The sequence below is a fragment of the Elephas maximus genome, chromosome 17 (genome assembly GCF_024166365.1).
Source record: "Elephas maximus indicus isolate mEleMax1 chromosome 17, mEleMax1 primary haplotype, whole genome shotgun sequence".
Taxonomy (NCBI): domain Eukaryota; kingdom Metazoa; phylum Chordata; class Mammalia; order Proboscidea; family Elephantidae; genus Elephas; species Elephas maximus.
In genome coordinates, this window is record NC_064835.1 from 17,287,833 (window position 1) to 17,307,773 (window position 19,941).

General features: G+C 39.1%; 1 protein-coding gene across 1 annotated transcript; it reads left to right on the plus strand.

Annotated features, from left to right (window-relative positions):
* The first annotated feature begins 18,034 nt into the window (after positions 1–18,034).
* On the plus strand, positions 18,035–18,970 carry LOC126061094 (olfactory receptor 8D4-like). The gene has a single exon (XM_049857443.1). It carries the CDS (start codon positions 18,035–18,037, stop codon positions 18,968–18,970), a length of 936 nt encoding a protein of 311 aa, XP_049713400.1.
* Positions 18,971–19,941: the final 971 nt, after the last annotated feature.

The window sequence follows — 19,941 nt, forward strand, 5'->3', positions numbered from 1 at the left end:
CCAACCCATAGTGACACTATAGGGTTTCTAACGTTAAATCTTTATGGAAACAGACTGCAACATCTCTGTCCCATGGAGTGACTGGTGGATTCAAACAGCCAACCTTTTGGTTAGCAGCTGGGTGTTTTAACCACTGTGCCACCAGTACTTGAAATAAATATCTTCTTTCTGTTTTTCTGCTCTGCCCTGTGAATACTTTCAGAAATTATTTGTACAATAATATTAAAATATTTTGTTTACATATATGTATTTTTCCTGAAGTGTAAGCTCCTTGAAGGTATACATATATATTTTCAATTGTTGTACTCTCAGTGCCTGAGAAATTACCTGTCATTCAATTGACATGATTTATTTAGTAGGTGAATTTGCACTGGCTAAGAGAGTGCTTACAAGTTTGGCTGTTAACCAAAAGTTTGGCAGTTTGAATCAACCAGCCACTCCTTGAAAACCCCATAGGACAGTTCTACTCTGTCCTATATGGTTGCTATAAGTCCTGTAATCAACATGATGGCAATGGGTAATACAGACTAGATACCCTAGCATCCATTCTCTCTCAGCCCTCCCAATGCAGGGAATGGATATATACACATACTTGTAACTTAAGTGAAGAAGATCTCCCAACGTCTGACACATGGTGTAAGAAAAGTTGGAAGGAAGACTTGTTGTTAGGTGCTGTCGAGTCGGTTCCGACTCATAGCAGTACAACAGAATGAAATATTGCCCTGTACCATCCTCACAATCATTGTTATGCTTCAGCCCACTGTTGCAGCCATTGTGTCAGTCCATTTCATTGAAGGACTTCCTCTTTTTCACTGATCCTCTACTTTACCAAGCATGATGTCCCTCTCCAGGGACTGGTCCTTCTTGATAATGTCCAAAGTATGTTAAATGAAGGCTTGCCATCCTTGCTTCTAAATAGCATTCTGGCTGTACATCTTCATTTTGGTGGTTCATTTGGCATCCCATGGTATATCCAATATTCTTTGCCAACCCCATAATTTGAGGCATCAATTCTTCACGGGTATTCCTTATTCACCGACCAGGTTTTACATCCATACAAGGCGGTTGAAAACAACATGGCTTGGTTCAGGTGCACCTTAGTCCTTAAAGTGACATCTCTACCTTTTTAACACTTTAAAGAGGTCTTTTGTAGCAGATATGCCCAATGCAATGCGTCGTTTGATTTCTTTCACTGCTGATTCCATAGGCGTTGATAGTGGATCCAGGTAAAATGAAATCCTTAACTTCAATACCTTCTCTGTTTATCATGATGTTGCTTATTGATCCAATGGTGAGGATTTTTGTTTTCATGTTGAGGTGTAATCCACACTGAAATCTGTAGTATTTGATCTTCATCAGTAAGTGGTTTAAGTTCTCTTCACTTTCAGCAAGCAAAATTGTGTCATCTGTATAATGCATGTTGTTAGTGAGTCTTCCTCCAATTCTGATGCACATTCTTCTTATAGTCCAGCTTCTCTCATTATTTGCTCTGATTATTAGCATACGGATTGAATAAGTATGGTGAAAGGATAGAACCCTGACACACAGGTTTCCTGATTTTAAAGCACACAGCATGCCCTTGTTGTGTTTGAATGACTGCCTCTTTGTCTGTGTACAGGTTCCTCATGAGCTCAATTAAGTGGTCTTGAATTCCCATTCTTCACAATGTGATCTATAATTTATTATGATTCACACAGTCGAATGTCTTTGCATAGCCAATAAAACACACATAACATCCTTCTGGTATTCCCTGCTTTCAGCCAAGATTAATCTGACATCAGCAATAATGTCCCTGGTTCCATGTCCTCTTCTGAATCTGGATTGAATTTCTGGCAGTTCCCATTCTACGTACTGCTGCACCTGCTTTTGAAAGATTTTCAGCAAAATTTTGCTTGCATGTGATATTAATGATATTGTTAAAGATGGGTTAACAGTTTAGAGTCTTCATCCCTCTGCCCCTCTCAGGAATATGGTCTAGCACTTAAACAGTCACCAGAGCAATTTATGTTCTACCCAGTTTGATTTTCCCTCTCTCAATTATTTTCACAATTACCTTCTATATTTCAGTTATCTGTACTTGCTCCCTCCCGTCTTAGTCCTTGTCTTACTTACGCAGTGCTGGTATAACAGAAATACCACAGGTGGGTGGTTCTAAAAAACAGAAACTTATTTTCTCACAGTTTAGGAGGCTAGAAGTCTGAATTCAGGGCATTGGCTCTAGGAGAAGGTTTTCTTTCTCTGTCAGCTCTGGAGGAAGGTCCTTGTCTATTGTGAACTTCTGCTCCTGGCTGATCTTCATGTGTCTTGGCATCTCTCTTCTTCTATCTCTGCTTCTGTAAACTCCTCCTTTCATATCTTGTAAGAGATTCACTCAAGGCACACTGTACACTATACCTGTCTCATTAACATAACAAAGACAACCCATTCCCAGATTGGATTATAACCAAAGGCATAGAGATTAGGATTTACAATTTTTGGGAGACACAATTCAATCCATAACAGCCCTGTTTCCTACTCTGTTTTTTGGTTCTCTTGAGAACTGAGAAACCCAGAGCTTTCCTTCCCAGGTTATTGCTCCAAACGAAATATAGATGAGGCCCCAGTGGTGATAAAGCCCTCATTTTTTTTTTTTTTTAAGCACAGCCTTGTACTGTAATGAGGCTTGAATTCTTTCTCCCAATCTCCCTGCTTAGATCTTGGAAAGACAAACAGTTTTGTCTGGGATGAGTTAACAACTGACAAAGATAATAAAATATATCTATTGAAGAAAAGAAAAAGAGAAGTATAAATTGTGAGAAACTAAAAGGGATTAAAATTAATATTAAAAAGGAAAAAAAGCAACTGATTTTCTTTTACGTGTTATCTTTCAGTTTCGGTTTACATGCACACATGTTCTACATGGTTGTAATAAAAACGTTCCCATGTATGTATGAATATGAATATGTAGTCTTTTTTTCTCCTAGTAGTATAAGCACTTTGGAACAATCTTTAAAATTGTATTTTTAATGAATACATAGTAGTTTATTCTGATGATATGCAAAAGTATGTGATAACATTTCCCTGTAATATATAGTTTGTTTCACTGGTCATGCTATCACTCCTCTTGAAAAATGAGATGGAGTCAGAGAGTTAGATGGTTCATAAAGCTGGTTGCTTCATTTCCCAAAGATACCTGTGGTGCAGTGAATTACCTAATATGGCCTTTCTAGCCATAGTCTTTGTGACTCCCACACAATGGTTGGGTGGGGATATGCTAATGTGGTGCTTGTGGCTCACCAAGGGGTTTGAACAGCTTGCTAATAATGTAAATAAGGTGCATGAAACCCTGTGAGGGTGGGATCATGCAAATAAGATGTATGGAATCCTAATGAGAGGATTGATCAGTTTTGTCATCCTGCTTGGCTTAAAACATAGCCAGTCCCAGAGCAGAGGGGGACCTCACTACCACCGATAAGAGATGGAAGAGGAGCACATATTTGGACCTGGGTTCCCTGCACTGAGAATCACCTAGACCCAGGAGACAGAGAGAGAGAGAGCTATAACACCGGAGAAGGTTCAAGACAGTGAGAATCAGTGACAGAGAAATGGTAACAACAGAACCAGGAGACTGGCGTGTCAGCACAGTGGGTTTCCCAGCGCACTGAGCAGGGTGGTTACAGTGGGTGTGTCAACAATTGGAACAACTGAGTGCCTTCAGGCAGGAGGCTTCCTGGCAGTATGGGGTGCCTCTGAACACTTATTGGAAAGCTAAACAGCTTTGTGTCATTTGCCAGGGCCAAGGCAGAGGCCAGGTCTGCCCAAGAGGCCCAAGAGGCCCAAGAGGCCCAAGAGACCCAAAGGGCCAAAAGACCGAGGACCAGGGAGAGGCCTGTCTGTGGACATGGCCAGGAAGCTGTCCTGACCAAGGAACTGTGTGCTGAGTTTTTCTTGATCCTGAATTGTACCCTGTTGCTTCCCTCAGAAACCCCATAACTATGAGCATGCTCTATGAGTCCTGTATGGCCGTTGCAATGAATTATCGAGCCCAGCAGAGAAGTAGAGTGTGCTGCTGTCAGAAATGGTAAAAAGGTTGGAGACAGTAGGTATGTCTGATGTCCACCTCACAGGAATCAGCCCTGGGCTGAAGTTAATGATGATTCTCTTTCTCCTTTGTGAAGTTAGAGGAGGACCTCTGATGTCCCACCATGCCATTTTTACAATACTCAATAAACACTATTAATAGCAGCATATACGAAGACCCTTATATTTTATACTTTGCTTCTGTGTATGTTTTCTTATTTGTCCTTCAAAAATATCTTCTATATTTTTTTTTTTATTTAGGTAGAAAAAACTGCTAGTATTATATCCATCTTATTAATGAGGAAGGAGTCCCTGGGTGGTGCGAACTGTTAACGCAGACTAACCAACAATTTGGTGATTCAGTACACCCAAAGCCATCTCAGAAGAAAGGCCTGTTGATCTACTTCTGAAAAATCAGCCAATGAAAACCCTATGGGGCATAGTTCTCCTCTGACACACTTGGGGTCACCATGAGTCTGAATCGACTCGACAGTGACTTTTTTTTTTTTTTTTAATCGGTAGGGAAATCTTGGCTTAGAGAGGTTAGAAAACTTGCACAATGGCCACACAGCTAGTAAATAGCAGAAATGGGTTTTAGTACGTCTTCAAAATAGGAAGCAGGCATTCTCTGTCTCTCTTTTTTCTCTGAATATCTGCTCCATATATTTAACTATCAGATTAGTAAGGTCTACAAGAGAAATGTACAACAGAAATCATGTATCATGTCAACCTTATGTCAGATAGCCATGACACGTCCATGGATAATTTTAAAATGCACTTGGGGCTGTGTATGAATTGCAAATATTTTCCCTTTTGAGGGTACCTTGGAAAGTAGAAAGTGTAATATTGTTTCATTAATGATTGTAGAATTCACTTGAAAATAATTGAACATAGTCCCATCTGGGGCAATTAAAACTTTTTCTAAACAACATGGGCTCTAGAGACCATAAAGGAAATGGAATAATTATTAATCTAAATCAGTATGTATGCCACTTAGCAACTTGATTAGGTACCTCCATGATCCAAACAATAATTTCAAGGACAAGAAAGCCTAGTAAGTTATAATAGATTTATGATTCTCTGTCTGCCAGGACTGGAATTCATGAGCAAGTCTCTAAGCCTATTGTTTCTGGAACTCTTACCTCGATACTTGATTCTTAATTTCGTTTTCTTTGACTTGAAAGAATGAGTTCTAACTTCTTCTCCACCAGAAATACTCTTCAGCTTGAGGCTGAGAGACCATACTCTGAAAGCCTTCATTATCAGGGCCTGAGTATCCCTAATTTCTGTCCAAGGGACACACATCTAAGGCATGCTTTCCTCTTGGGGCAGCATGGCATGGGCTCTGGTGTGAAGCATTCCTGGGTTTGATTCTCAGCTCTGCCATTTACCAGCTGCTTGGTCTCGAGCAAAGTTCTTAACCACTCTGAGACCCTGTATTCTCATTTTTAAAATGGAGCTGAATATCTACCTCACTGAGTCACTGTTAATACCCGTTGCCACCGAGTCCATTCTGACTCATAGAGACCCTATAGGACAGAGTAGAACTGCCCCATAAGGTTTCCAGGAACGGCTGGTGGATTCGAACTGTCAATCTTTTCGTTAGCAACCAAGCTCTTAACACATTAGACAATGTTTATAAAATGGTTAGAAATATTGATTCCTTTTGCCTCCCCCCCCCCCGCCTTTTGGCTCCATACTCTTGGTTGGTGAGGTGCTTGTATTTATACATGTATGTTAGTGTGTGTATGTTTGCATGATTGTGTTGATGCGCATCTGGGCAGGTCAGAAACATCTGGACATGTCAGGTAATATAGTGGAGGCCATCTTCAAGATTCTATTTTCATCAAGACCAGGATTCTAGGAGAAGTCAAGTGGGAGGAAGCTGGAACTTGGTTTGATGAGCTTGACCCAGTAAAATAAGTTATATTGTACCTAACAGAGGTATGAAAGCTGAGAACAGCATGATAACTTAGATTTGGCTCTGGGCCTCCCCGTTTGCCTTTGCCTGTACTCAGGAGAATTGAAAACAAAAACTTAATTTTAGTAGAGGCTCTGTAAGACAGTGAGTATTATTAGTATTTCTTGGGCAAACATCTAGCAAAGTACAAAACAGAAAGTCAAATATAAGCAAGGTGTCTTTACTCCACTTAGCCTTGGTGCCATTAGGGCTAAAACAGGAGTGTCTGGTGGAGCAGAAACAAATGCCAGGGCTGCCTGGGGAATAGCAGTGGCGATCTGCCAGGGAACTGCACAGTGGTGGGAGGCTGTTTCCCAGCATTAGTGATAGTGCTTTTGGTGATAATGAGATTGATAGGAGGTGGTATATGGGTCCTGAGGTTATTCCCAAACCTAAAAGCCCCAGCTAAAAGCCTCAGAAGCACCTAGCTGAGGAGTTAAAAATTAAAAACAAAACACAAAACAAAACCACACCTTACCTCTCTTTCTTTCCTGGCTTTATACAGCTTGACTGGCTTTATAATTTTTGTCATAATTGATTAAAAGATTCTCTATTCTTCAGTTGCATTACTAAGGAAGAACAAAGTGGGTGGCCTCACACTACCTGATTTTAGAACCTATTACACCAGTACAGTAGTCAAAACAGCCTGGTACTGATACAACAACAGACACATAGACCAGTGGAACAGAATCAAGAATCCAGACATAAATTCATCCACTTATGACCAGCTGATATTTGACAAAGGCCCAAAGCCTGTTAAATAGGAAAAATAAAGTCTCTTTAACAAATGGTGCTGGCATAACTGGATATCCACCTGCAAAAAAATGAAACAAGATCCATACCTTGCACCATGCACAAAAACTAACTCGAAATGGATCAAGACCTAAATATAAAATCTAAAATGATAAAAAGCATGGAAGAAAAACTGGGGACAAAACTAGGAGCCCTAAACCATGGCATAAACAGAATACAAAACATAACTAACAATGCACAAGCACCAGAAGAGAAACTAGGCAACTGGGAGCTCCTAAAAATCAAACACGCTCATCAAAAGACTTCACCAAAAGAGTAAAAAGTGAACCTACAGATGGGAAAAAATTTTTGTCTATGACATATCCGATCAGGGTGTAATCTCCAAAATTAACAAGCTACTGCATAACCGCAACAAGAAAAAGACAAATAACCCAATAAAAGAGGGGCAAATGATATGAACAGGCACTTCATAAACAAAATATTCAGGCAGCTAATAAACGCATGAGGAAATGTTCATGATTATTAGCCATTAGAGAAAAGCAAATCAAAACTACAATGAGATACAATTTCACCCCAACAAGACTAGCATTAATCCAAAAACACGAAATAATAAATGTTGGAGAGGTTGTGGAGAGACAGAAACACTTTTACATTGCTGATGGGAATGTAAAATGGTACAACCACTTTGAAAAACGATTTGGTTCTTCCTTAAAAAACTAGAAATAGAACTACCATACGATCCAGCAATCCCACTCCTTGGAATATATCCTAAAGAAATGAGTCATCACACAAATAGATATATTGTTATTGTTGTTAGGAGCCGTCGAGTCGGTTCCGACTCATAGGGACCCTGTGCACAACAGAACGAAACACTGCCCGGTCCTGCACCATCCTTACAATCCTTGTTATGCTTGAGCTCATTGTTGCAGCCACTGTGTCAGTCCACCTCCTTGAGGGTCTTCCTCTTTTCTGCTGACCCTGTACTCTGCCAAGCATGATGTCCTTCTCCAGGGACTGATTCCTCCTGACAACATGTCCAAAGTATGTAAGACTCAGTCTCGCCATCCTTGCCTCTAAGGAGCATTCTGGCCACACTTCTTCCAAGACAGATTTGTTCATTCTTTCGGAAATCCATGATATATTCAATATTCTTTGCCGACACCACAATTCAAAGGCGTCAATTCTTCTTCAGTCTTCCTTATTCATTGTCCAGCTTTCACATGCATATGATGTGATTGAAAATACCATGGCTTGGGTCAGGCGCACCTTAGTCTTCAAGGTGACATCTTTGCTCTTCAACACTTTGAAGAGGCCCTTTGCAGCAGATTTGCCCAATGAAATGCATCTTGACTTTTTGACTGCTGCTTCCATGGCTGTTGATTGTGGATACAAGTGAAAAGAAATCCTTGACAACTTCAGTCTTTTCTCCGTTTATCATGATGTTGCTCATTGGTCCAGTTGTGAGGATTTTTGTTTTCTTTATGTTGAGGTGTAATCCATGCTGACGGCTGTGGTCTTTGATCTTCATTAGTAAGCGCTTCAAGTCCTCTTCACTTTCAGCAAGCAAGGTTGTGTCATCTGCATAACGCAAGTTGTTAATGAGTCTTCCTCCAATCCTGATGCCCTGTTCTTCTTCATATAGTCCAGCTTCTCGGATTATTTGTTCAGCATGCAGATTAAATAGGTATGGTGAAAGAATACAACCCTGACGCATACCTTTCCTGACTTTAAACCAATCAGTATCCCCTCGTTCTGTCCGAACAACTGCCTCTTGATCTACATAAAGGTTCCTCATGAGCACAATTAAGTGTTCTGGAATTCCCATTCTTCACAGTGTTATCCATAGTTTGTTATGATCCACACAGTTGAATGCCTTTGCATAGTCAATTAAAACACAGCTAAACATCCTTCTGATATTCTGTGCTTTTAGCCAGGATCCATCTGACATCAGCAATGATATCCCTGGTTCCATGCCCTCTTCTGAAACTGGCCTGAATTTCTGGCAGTTCCCTCTCGATGTAATGCTGCAGCTGTTTTTGAATATTCAATCAATTGAGATGTTTCAACAAACAGATGCAGGGCTGGAGATGCTCACTCATCTATGCCAAGAAGTATGGACGACAGCTTCCTGACGAACTGACTAGAAGAGATCCATATTTATGCCTATTCTCAAGAAAGATATGAGTCATCACACGAATAGATATATGCACACCCATATTCATTGCAGCACAGTTACAGAGGCAAAAAGATGGAAACAAACTAGGGGTGCATCAAGAGATAAATGGATAAACAAATTATGGTATATTCACACAATGGAATATTACGCAATGATGAAGAACAATGATGAATCCGAAAAACATCTCACGACACGGATGAATCTGGAAGACATTATGATGAGTGAAATTTGTGATTCGTAAAAGTACAAATACTGTATAAGACCACTATTATAAGAACTTAAGAAAAGGTTTAAACACAGAAGAAAACATTCTTTGATGGTTATGAGTGTGCGAGAGGGGTATTCACTAACTAGACAGTAGAGAAGAATTATCTTAGATGAAGGGAAGGAAAACACATAATACAAGGGAGGTCAGCACAACTGGACTAAACCAAAAGCTAAGAAGTTTCCTGAATACAACCAAACACTTCAAGGGACACAGTAGCAGTGGCAGGAATCTGGGGACCATGGTTTCAGGGGACATCTAGGTCAATTGGCATAACAAGGTTTATTAAGAAAATGTTCTGCATCCCACTGTGGTGATTGGTGTCTAGGGTCTTAAAAGCTAGGGAGAGGCCATTTAAGGTGTATCAATTTGTCTTTCTTTTTTACACCTGGAGCAAAGGAGAATGAAGAACACCAAAGATATAAGGAAAATATGAACCCAAGAGGCAGAAAGGGCCACATAAACCAGAGATTCCATCAGTCTGAGACCAGAAGAACTAGATGGTGCCCCAGCTACCATCACTGTGACTGCCCTGACATGGAACACAACAGAGAGTCCCTGATGGAGCAGGAGAAAAGTGGGGTACAAAATTCAAATTCAGTTAGAAAGGTCTGACTTAAAGGTCTGCCTGAGACTAGCAGAACTCCAGAAAACACAGCCCCCAGACTCTCTGTTAACCCAGAATTTAAACCATTCCTGAAACCAACTCTTCAGACAAAAATTAGACAGGACTATAAGACATAAAATGATATTGGTGAAGAGTGTGTTTCTTAGTTCAAGTAGATACATGAGACTAAATTGGCAGCTCCTGTCTGGAGGTGAGAGAAGACAGAAAGGGACAGGAGCTGGCTGAATGGAGATGGGAAATCCCAGGTGGAAAGGAGGAGTCTGCTGTCATATTATAGAGAGAGCAACTAGCTCCACCTAACAATGTGTGTATAAACTTTTGTATGAGAAACTAACCTGAGCTGTAAACTTTCACTCAAAGCACAATAAACAATTTAAGAAATGGTAAGATGATGCAATGATGGGTATTTTTCTGTATGTCTACACGTAGTTCTATTTCTCTCTATCTTTCAACTGTGGTGAGAATGGTTAAGTACTTGGCTAGTAATTAAAAGGTTGTTGGTTTGAATACACAGAGGCACCTTGGAAGAAAGTCCTGATTATCTACTTCTGAAAGATCATAGACATTGAAAACCGTATGGAGCACAGTTCTACTCTGAAACACATGGGATCACCATGAATCAGAATTGACTTGATGGGAACTGGTTTGTTATTGGTTTTGGATTTGTCTATCTATCTATCCATGAGCGTTACAGGCTGTCTGAGATTTATTTTGCTAAACATTATTCACAATATGTGTAGTTCATAGGCTGGCAATGGTATGTTAACTGTAGTTGAACTTTTGTGTTTCAGTTACTTGACTCCAGCAGACCTGAAGGCGATAACCTTAGCAGAACAAGTTTAGGTAATGTAGATGATTATACACACGATAGGGTCACTATGAATAGGAATCAACTTAACGGTAACAGGTTTTTGTTTTTTTTTTTAAGGTAAGCAAGAAGATTGAGTCATAAATATTTATTCTAATTTTATCATAAATCTCACCATTCATGACTGATTTCTTTTTTGCTTAATATTGATCCTTTTTTTGTGATTTTCTAGTAAATGAAAATCCACCCCTATAAGTTAGCCAATTTTCATCCATTTATCAGATCCTGATTTTCTAGACAGGAGAGAAAAAAGTATTCTGATTGATTTGGATGCCTGAGAGGTACTGAAAGAGGTGAATTCATCTATATGCCAGGCATTGTGCCAGGGCCCAGCAACACAGTGATGGATGAGAAATGATTCTTTCCCTCAACAAGCTCCCAAATAGCAGGGAAGACTAGCACATATGCACATGGGATAGAAGTGTTAAGGTGGAGTTCAGCACAAAGGGAAGACAAGAAGTGTGGACAAAGAGCTACGGGCCTATGGGTGATGGCAAAGACACTTCTACCCAAGAAAATAAATTGTTTTAGTGTAAGAATTATGTTTTATCCACCTTTGTTCCACCTCCAGAAATCCAGAGTCTTTAAAATAATAGACACTTAATAATAGATTCTGAAGTTATCTGAAATAACGTTGCAATTTTCACCAAAGCCAGACCTGAATCCACTTGTTTGCCCCTGAAAATTGGGAGATTTGAGATGTCTGTGTTGCTTTTTTGGTGTTATTTTAGGGGTGCCCCAAGTGTCTCTTGCCAGATATCGTGGACAGTCACCACTAGGGACTGGAAGGTCAGACTTGGCCATCCTTGTTGCAGTTTGATTCCATAATTAGTAGAAACTAGAAAAATTGAATCCACTGCCTTTATTCAAGAAATACTTTCAGCCATTCCCAAAGTTCAGCAAACATGCCTTATATTTCCTGCTTCTTAATTCCTTAGCTTTTGCCCTTGTCTACATCTTAAGTACCCCCTTGTGTTCCCCTCAGCTTAAGTGAATTCTCCTCACTTTTTAGGGCACAGTTTAAAAACTACCATTCCACAATTGTCTTTATTACCGTAGAGATCGGTTTCATCTCTGAGCCAAACAGTTGTTGTTAGGTACCATTGAGTCAGTTCCGACTCATAGAGACCCTATGCACAACAGTACCTACTGTGTATCACATAGAGCACTGTCTGTAATACTTTATTCATTCATTCAACACTTTGTAAGGGTAAGACACATGTTGGGCAATACATCTGCCCCAGTAGATTGCAAGGTCCCAAAGGGACAAATTTTGAGTCTTCTTTCTGCACGCCTAATCTATGGTGCCAATTGCCATTGAATTGATTTTGACTCATAGTGACCCTATAAGACAGAGTAGAACTGCCCCAGGGTTCCAAAGGGGTGACTGGTGAATTCGAACTGCTGACCTTTCGGTTAACAAGCCAAGCTCTTAACCACAACGCCAAGGATATACTGGGCAGTTTAAATCAGGAAAGGTGTGTGTCACTGCTGTATCCTTTCACCACACTCATTCAATCTATATGCTGAGCAAATAAGCCAAGAAACTGGACTATATGAAGAGGAACTGGGTATCAGGACTGGAAGAAGGCTAATTTACAATCTGTGATATGCAGATGACACAAACTTGCTCATTGAAAGTGAAAAAAAATTTTTTTTTAAGTGAAGAGGACTTGAAATGCTAAGTTATGATGAACAAAAACTATAAAATATACTTAGTAAATAAATAAAATGATTCCATCATTTATCACTTAAAAGTATACATATATAATTGGAACTCTACCTCTGTATTTTAAAATACATTCTGAGAAAATGATCTGCTTTGCTTCATCCAATCTAAATCTTTAACACTGCATTTTAAATATATCTGACATTAAGCTATACTAAGTGAATTACCCTGGAACCATGACCACACTACATGGCTAAAAAACAAATTTCCTTAAATGCAAAAGAATATGACCGGCCAGCTTGGGGATGGCTCTTTACAAATAAACAGGCTGCTGAACCTCAGGAGATGAGAATCCTGTGGGGATTACTGGTCTTTATATTTCCAGACCTAAAATACTTGAACTGAGAATAGAAGCCACAGATTTATTTGAACCTACTTCTTGTCAGCTGTGGTTGTTCAGACAGGTAAAGAAGAAGGGGTAACTAATCTGTCTTTACTCCTCAAGTGACAGGCTAGGAGAAAAAAGAGATGTTCATCTACAGTCTTTAGGAGAGAGTATGGTGAGTTTCAGCGTGACGATGTTTATATTGTGTGGTTATCAAAACATGTTCTAAAATCAACTCCTGATTATACACATGAGCTCTAGAGTGTCTGCATGTTGGCAGAGCTGCTGAGTCACAGAAATAGTGAGGATGAAGACATCTTAGATTCTGGAGTGCGTTGCCCACTCACCTTACCTGAGTACTCTAATGACTGATCTGTGAATTCATAACCACTAGCTTTTTTTTAGCTTTTAAAATAGGAATTAGAATACTACAAATATATTTATGTAGACCTTTATAGTGCAAAAAGAAAATTCACTTTTATTGTCATGCTTAACTTACACAACAATCATTTGAAGTTTTTTAGAGAAACTTTATGATGAGTCAAATGTTGCACTCTAAGTGTCAGAGCTGAGGTTGAAACTAAGTCTTACGACTCATGGTCCAGTGCTCTTTATGTCACATTGTGCTAATGTTTTCCTTATTTAGAAAGGGACAATTGAAATTTGACAATTAAGTCAGATTTGGAAAAAAAATTATGTATATTCTAGACCTGTGTTGACCAGCACAGCGGCCACCAGCCACAAGGTGCTAGTGAGCATTTGAAAGATGGCTAGTATGATTTGAGATGTGCTGTTTTTTTGTATGTATAAAATACATTCTGGATTTCAAAGATATGTACAAAAAAAGTAAAATATCTCATTATGATTCTTTTTATAGCCATTTCATGTTGAAATGATGATACTTTGAATACATTGGGCTAAATAAGTTATATTGTTAAAATTGATTTCACATGTTGTAAATGAGTTTCCAGAACATTTTAAATTATACTGTATTATATTTCTAGTGGGCAGTACTGATCTAGACTCTACCTCTGTAGGATATTTTCACTAGCCATGTTTTTATAATACTGTATGGAACTTTGAAATGTTTAAAAACACCTTTTTGTACTTTTGAATTGCTTAAAAACACTCGAGACCTGAGTCATGTCTGAGTCAGTGTAGTGGATTATTTGGGAGGGTTGTCGCACATATTGTTGTTATGTGCTGTCAAGTTGGGCATGACTCATAATGACCCTGATCTAAGTAAAATGAAATGCTTGACTACTTCAATATTTTCTCTGTTCATCACGATGTTGCTTATTGGTCCAGTTGTGAGGATTTTTGTTTTCTTTATGTTAAAGCATAATTCATACTGAAGGCTGTAGTCCTTGATCTTCATCAATAAGTTCTTCAAGTCCTTTTTACTTTTAGCAAGGAAGGTTGTGTCATCTCCATATCTCAGGTCATTAATGAGTCTTCCTCCAATCCTGATGCCTTGTTCTTCATATAGCCCAGATTCTTGGACTATTTGCTTAGCATGCAGATTGAATAAGTACGGTGAAACGATACAACTCTGACACACATTTTAAACCTGATTTTAAACCACACAATATCCCTTTATCCTCTTTGAATGACTGCCTCTTGGCTTACATACAGTTTTGGCATGAGCACAAGTGTTCTGGAACTCCCATTCTTCGCAACGTTATCCATAATTTGTTATGATCCACAGAGTAAAATGCTTTTATATAGTCAATAAAATACAAGTAAACATCTTTCTGGTATTCTCTGCTTTCAGCCAAGATCCATCTGACATTAACAACGATATCTCTCATTCCATGTCCCCTTATGAATCCAGCTTGAATTTCTGGAAGTCCCCTGTCAATGTACTGCTACAAGTACTTTTGAGTGATCTTCAGCAAAATTTTACTTGTGTGTGATAGTAATGATATTGTTTGATAATTTCTGCTTTCTGTTAGATCACTTTTCTTTGGAACAGACACAAATATGGATTTTTTCCGGTCAGTTGGCCAGGTGGCTGGCATCCAAATTTCTTGGCATAAGTAAGTGAGCACCTCCAGCATTGCATCTTTTGCAACATCTATCCTGAAGTACACTGTCAGTGACAGGATAATATCCATCACCTACAAGGAAAAAAAAAAAAATTTTTTTTTTTATAAGGAAGGCCAATTAATAACAACTATTATTCAAATTACACACCAACCACTAATGCCAAAGTTGAAGAAACTGAAGATTTTTTGCCACTTGATATTGATCAAACATGCAATGTGGATGCATAGATAATCACTGATGATTGGAATGTGAAAGTTGGAAACAAAGAAGAAGGATTGGTAGTTGGAAAATATGGCCTTGGTGATACAAATGCCACTGGAGATCGCATGATAGAATTCTGTAAGAACAATGAGTTATTCAATGCTAACACCTTTTTCAACAACATAGATGGTGACAACACACATGGACATCACCAAATCGAATAAGCAAGAATCAAACTGACTACATCTGTAGAAAGAGATGATGGGGAAGCTCAATGTCATGAGTCAGAATAGGGGCCGACTATGAAACAGATCGTCAATTGCTCATATGCAAGTTCAAGTTGAAGCTGAAGAAAAGGTCATTAATAAGACGTAAAAGAAAGAAAAGCCCAAAATGGATTTTAGAAGAGACTCTGAAACTTGCTTTTGAATGTCGAGCAGCTAAAGTGAATGGAAGAAATGATGAAATAAAAGAGCTGAGCAGAAGATTCCAAGTGGGTGGCTCAGGAAGACCAAGTTAAGCATTATAATGAAAAGTGCAGACTTCGAGGTAGAAAACCAAAAGAGAAGAACACTATTGGCATGTCTCAAACTAAAAGAAGTGAAAAAAAAAAAAAAATTCAAGCCTCAAGCTGCCATATTGAAGAATTCTGTGGGCAAAATAGTGAACGATGCGGGAGACATCAAAAGAAGATGGAAGGAATACACGGAGTTACTGTATAAAAAAGAAGGGGTCGATGTTCAGCCATTTCAGAAGGTAACATATGATCGAGAACCAATGGTATTAAAGGAAGAAGTACAAGCTGCACTGAAGGCATTGGCACAAAACAAGCCTCCAGGAAAAGACAGAATACCAATTGAGATGTCAGACATAAAACGTACTAAAATTTTCTCTCTAGTTTAGTGAAGCTTACCACTAGATAGCTAAATAGAGAAGATTCTGGTTACCATTGTTCATTTTTATGTGGATGAAGAAACAGTATGTATAATATTTCTTCCTGCTACAACCACTTTTGATTATATTCTGCAAAATTATGTACAAAAAACAGAATACGATATATTGTAATAAGTTATTTGACATGTACATTTCCCTGAAATGAAATGCCAGAGTTCACATACAGGCGGTAAGATAAAGAAATATGTAATTGTACATCTGAGAAGGCTTTTCTTAGGAAGATGTTTTCAGAGATTGCTTTACACGATTATGAATGTTGTCTGGTGCATAGAAAAAGGAGAGTTTCAGAGAAGGAAGCAAGAAAGAAGGAAAACAATTTCAGCTCTAGGAAGGAATAACCCAAAGTAGTGACTCTTAAACTTCAATGTGCCCAGGAGTCATGTGGAGGTCTTGTTAAAATGCAGGTCCTTATGCAATAGGTTTGGGGTAGGGCCTAACTAGATCTCAGGTAATGCTGATGCTCCTTGTCCATGGACCACACTTTGAGTAGCAAAAACCTAAATGCAGAAATGGCTTGGCTTGAATAGGGGCCAAAAGGATGCGGGACCCTGGCGTGAAACAAGTAACATGGGCAGTATGGAAGAGAATTTACTTTGAAAGACAGCCAAGTAGGAATTGGGGGAAATGTGGGAGGATTAGATATGTAATGAAAGCTGCCACTGTGTCTGTGACACCTAGGAGAGATTAAAGTTAAAAAAAATTGAATATATGAACCTCCTTGAACATTTCTTTGGTTATTCTGTCAGTGTGATCTCTGTGACAAGGCTGTATCTGTGCGTGTTAATTGGCGATGGATGAAGCAAAAGGAAAACTCCAGGGTATTGCAGTAATACAGAAAAGGCAACTGGATGTCCTCTTTTTTGCAAATGAGCCCCCTGTCTTCACCCCCCAGGATGGGAGAAGAAAAGAAGATTAAAAAGACAGGCATTCTGTAGAAATTAAAGAGCTGCTAAGGGAACAGCTGTTCATTGTTATGAAGACCCTTTGTTTTGAACAGAGTGGCATGGAATTTCAGGAGGAGGCTTCTGCATCTTTGGAAATTCAAGTGGCAAAAGGAAGTGTGCTGGGCCTAAGATGGCAGTAATAGATTGGGACCAAAGAGAAACAAGCAGCTTCTTGAGTAGCCAGAGGAAAACATAGATCCTGGGTTAGGTAGGTTGAGAAAATACCAGATTTCTAAGCAGGGCTTTGCACAATCTCTAGTCAAATGTGAGAGTCTATAGAGGCGTGTATGTGCAGTCCAAAACTAAACGAAAAATGGTCAGATATTTCAGAGATAAGACCTTGGTTGCACCAGGACAGGTGACTCTGAGGTGTGCACCATCATTGCCTTCCTCCTGAGAACAGGTGTGGGTGTATAACGGGAAGTGCTGTGTGGCAACCTCCAACTAGAAGCATATATATCTGGGTCATTGGCATTGTCAAAAGCGACGGCAGTAGTAGTAGGCTGCCTAGAGCTTCCTTCTGAAGGGCACTCAATGGCCTGGGCGGAAGAGGCAGACTTAGCCCAGAGGACAACCAGAGATTGAGAAGACAGAATAAATTTTCAGAGGTCTGCTCTTTTGCCATAATCCAGCTTTTCAGAAGAAGTATAAGAAGAATAAGCTTCCACCTAGGCATCAATTTATTGTTAGATTAAAAAACAGAAAAACCACGAAACAAAAACATGGTTTTCTAAATTATGTTCTGAGTCACACTAGTGCTACAATAGGCTTGCAGAAAAAAGTAGGTTCCATCATCAATTAAACTGGGGAAATATTGTATGTTATGTAATCCTCTAGAAGATTCTGAGATACCTTTCAGTTATGAAACCTGTTTATGTAACTGAGCATTTCTGAATATGATCCATATGACCCTGGGCTACTTATTTCCTGTAACACCTATTAACATCCTCCCCTCCCCCCTAAGGATTGAGGCACAGCCTTTATGCCAAGGGGACAAGGGAACCTGGGTTCTATGTTTTTATAGCTATAAAGTCCTGGGCTGTGTGGAATTGGAGAAAAGCTAGGAGCATGCCTGACTTAATTGATTCTTTTCCTCTCATTTCCACAGATTTCTCAGAGAAGAATGGACATGAGAAATTATTCCACAGTGACTGAGTTTCTTCTTTCAGGATTAACTGACCAACCAGAGCTTCAGCTACCCCTTTTCTGCCTCTTCTTAGGGATCTACATGGTAACCGTGGTAGGAAACCTCGGTATGATCTCAATAATTGGGTTGAATTCTCAACTTCACATGCCCATGTACTATTTCCTCAGTAATTTGTCTTTTATAGATGTCTCCTATTCTTCTGTCGTTACCCCCAAAATGCTGGCTGGGTTTTTACGCAGAGATAAAGCTATATCCTATAATGGATGCATGACTCAGCTGTTTTTGTCCCTGTATTTTGTCATTTCAGAATGCTACATGTTGGTGGCAATGGCCTTTGATCGCTATGTTGCCATTTGTAGCCCACTCCTCTATAATGTCATCATGTCCCCTCGGGTCTGCTCTCTGCTGGTGGCTGCTGTCTTCTCAATAGGTTTTATAGATGCTGTGATTCATACAGGTTGTATATTAAGGTTGTCCTTCTGCAGCTCAAACATCGTTAGCCATTATTTCTGTGATGCTGTCCCTCTTATTAAACTCTCCTGTTCCAGCACTTACATTGATGAGCTTTTGATTTTCATCATTGGTGGATTTAACATGGTGGCCCCCAGCCTGACAATCATCATTTCCTATGTTTTCATCCTCTCCAGCATCCTCCGTATCCACTCTAAAGAGGGCAGGTCCAAAGCCTTCAGTACCTGCAGTTCCCACCTGACAGCTGTTCTTATATTTTATGGGTCCCTCATGTCCATGTATCTCAAGCCTGCTTCCAACAGTTCACTCACCCAGGAGAAAGTGTCCTCGGTGTTTTATACCACTGTGATTCCCATGTTGAACCCCCTGATATATAGTCTGAGAAACAAGGATGTGAAAAATACACTGATAAAACTCTTAAGAAGAAAGATATCTTCATAATGAACATGATCCTTATTAAGATTTGTATATGCATTTATAATAGTTATTTTCGTATTCATAATCAAGTGTTTGTATGGATGTGTTTAGAGCTTGCCTCTTTAAAAGTAATTTGAAATGAATTGTCTGTGCGTGTATGTACGTATGTACATGTAACCCTTTGTTATTGAGTCAATTGTGACTCCTGGTGACCCTGTGTGCTTCAGAGTAGAACTGTGCTGTATAGGGTTTTCAAAGGCTGTAATCTTACAGAAGCAGATCTCTAGGACTTTCTTCTGTGGCAATGCTGAATGGATTTGAACCACCAACCATTTGGTTAATAGTTTAGCGCAAACCATTTGTACCACCCAGGAGCCTGTGTATTAAGATTTATAAAAGAAAACAAGTATGACAGTAAGAAGTGACAAATATAACAAATTTAAAGTTTAATATCATTGTTGGGATTGAATATCAAATTTTATCACTAGTTTCATGACTGCAGATCAAAAAGAAAAACAGTCATGTTGTACCTTAGCAATATCACCAAATAAATAATGCCAAATTCTTTTGGTGAGACAAATCTTTACTCTTATTGATCTCAGTTAAAAACACATATCTCTTATGGGAATTTGTATAAATGATATGGACGAATATGATGGTAATCACCACAACAATTTTACAACAAATGTGGAATAATTTTTCTTACTGTTTCTTGTAAAGGGCTCATTAAATGCCAATGTTATATTGAAGTAAAACTAAATGAAGATGATTGAGCAAGGCAATAAAGCAAATATGGTCCCAGTATTTGGTATCTTGTGATCAAAGGATAAGACTTTGAACATCAAGATGAGGAGATGATATTTAGACAAGCTTATCTAAGTATCATTTTTTTTTCAGGTGGACCAGTGTTATGGATTGAACTGTGTCAAGAAAAAACATATTTTGTAAATCCTTTTTTTTAGCCTCTATGCCTGTGGTTAAAATCCTTTTTCGGA

What these genes read in the sequence shown, in the direction of transcription:
- LOC126061094 (XM_049857443.1), top strand. Translation starts at nt 18,035, where the DNA reads ATGGACATGAGAAATTATTCCACAGTGACTGAGTTTCTTCTTTCAGGA.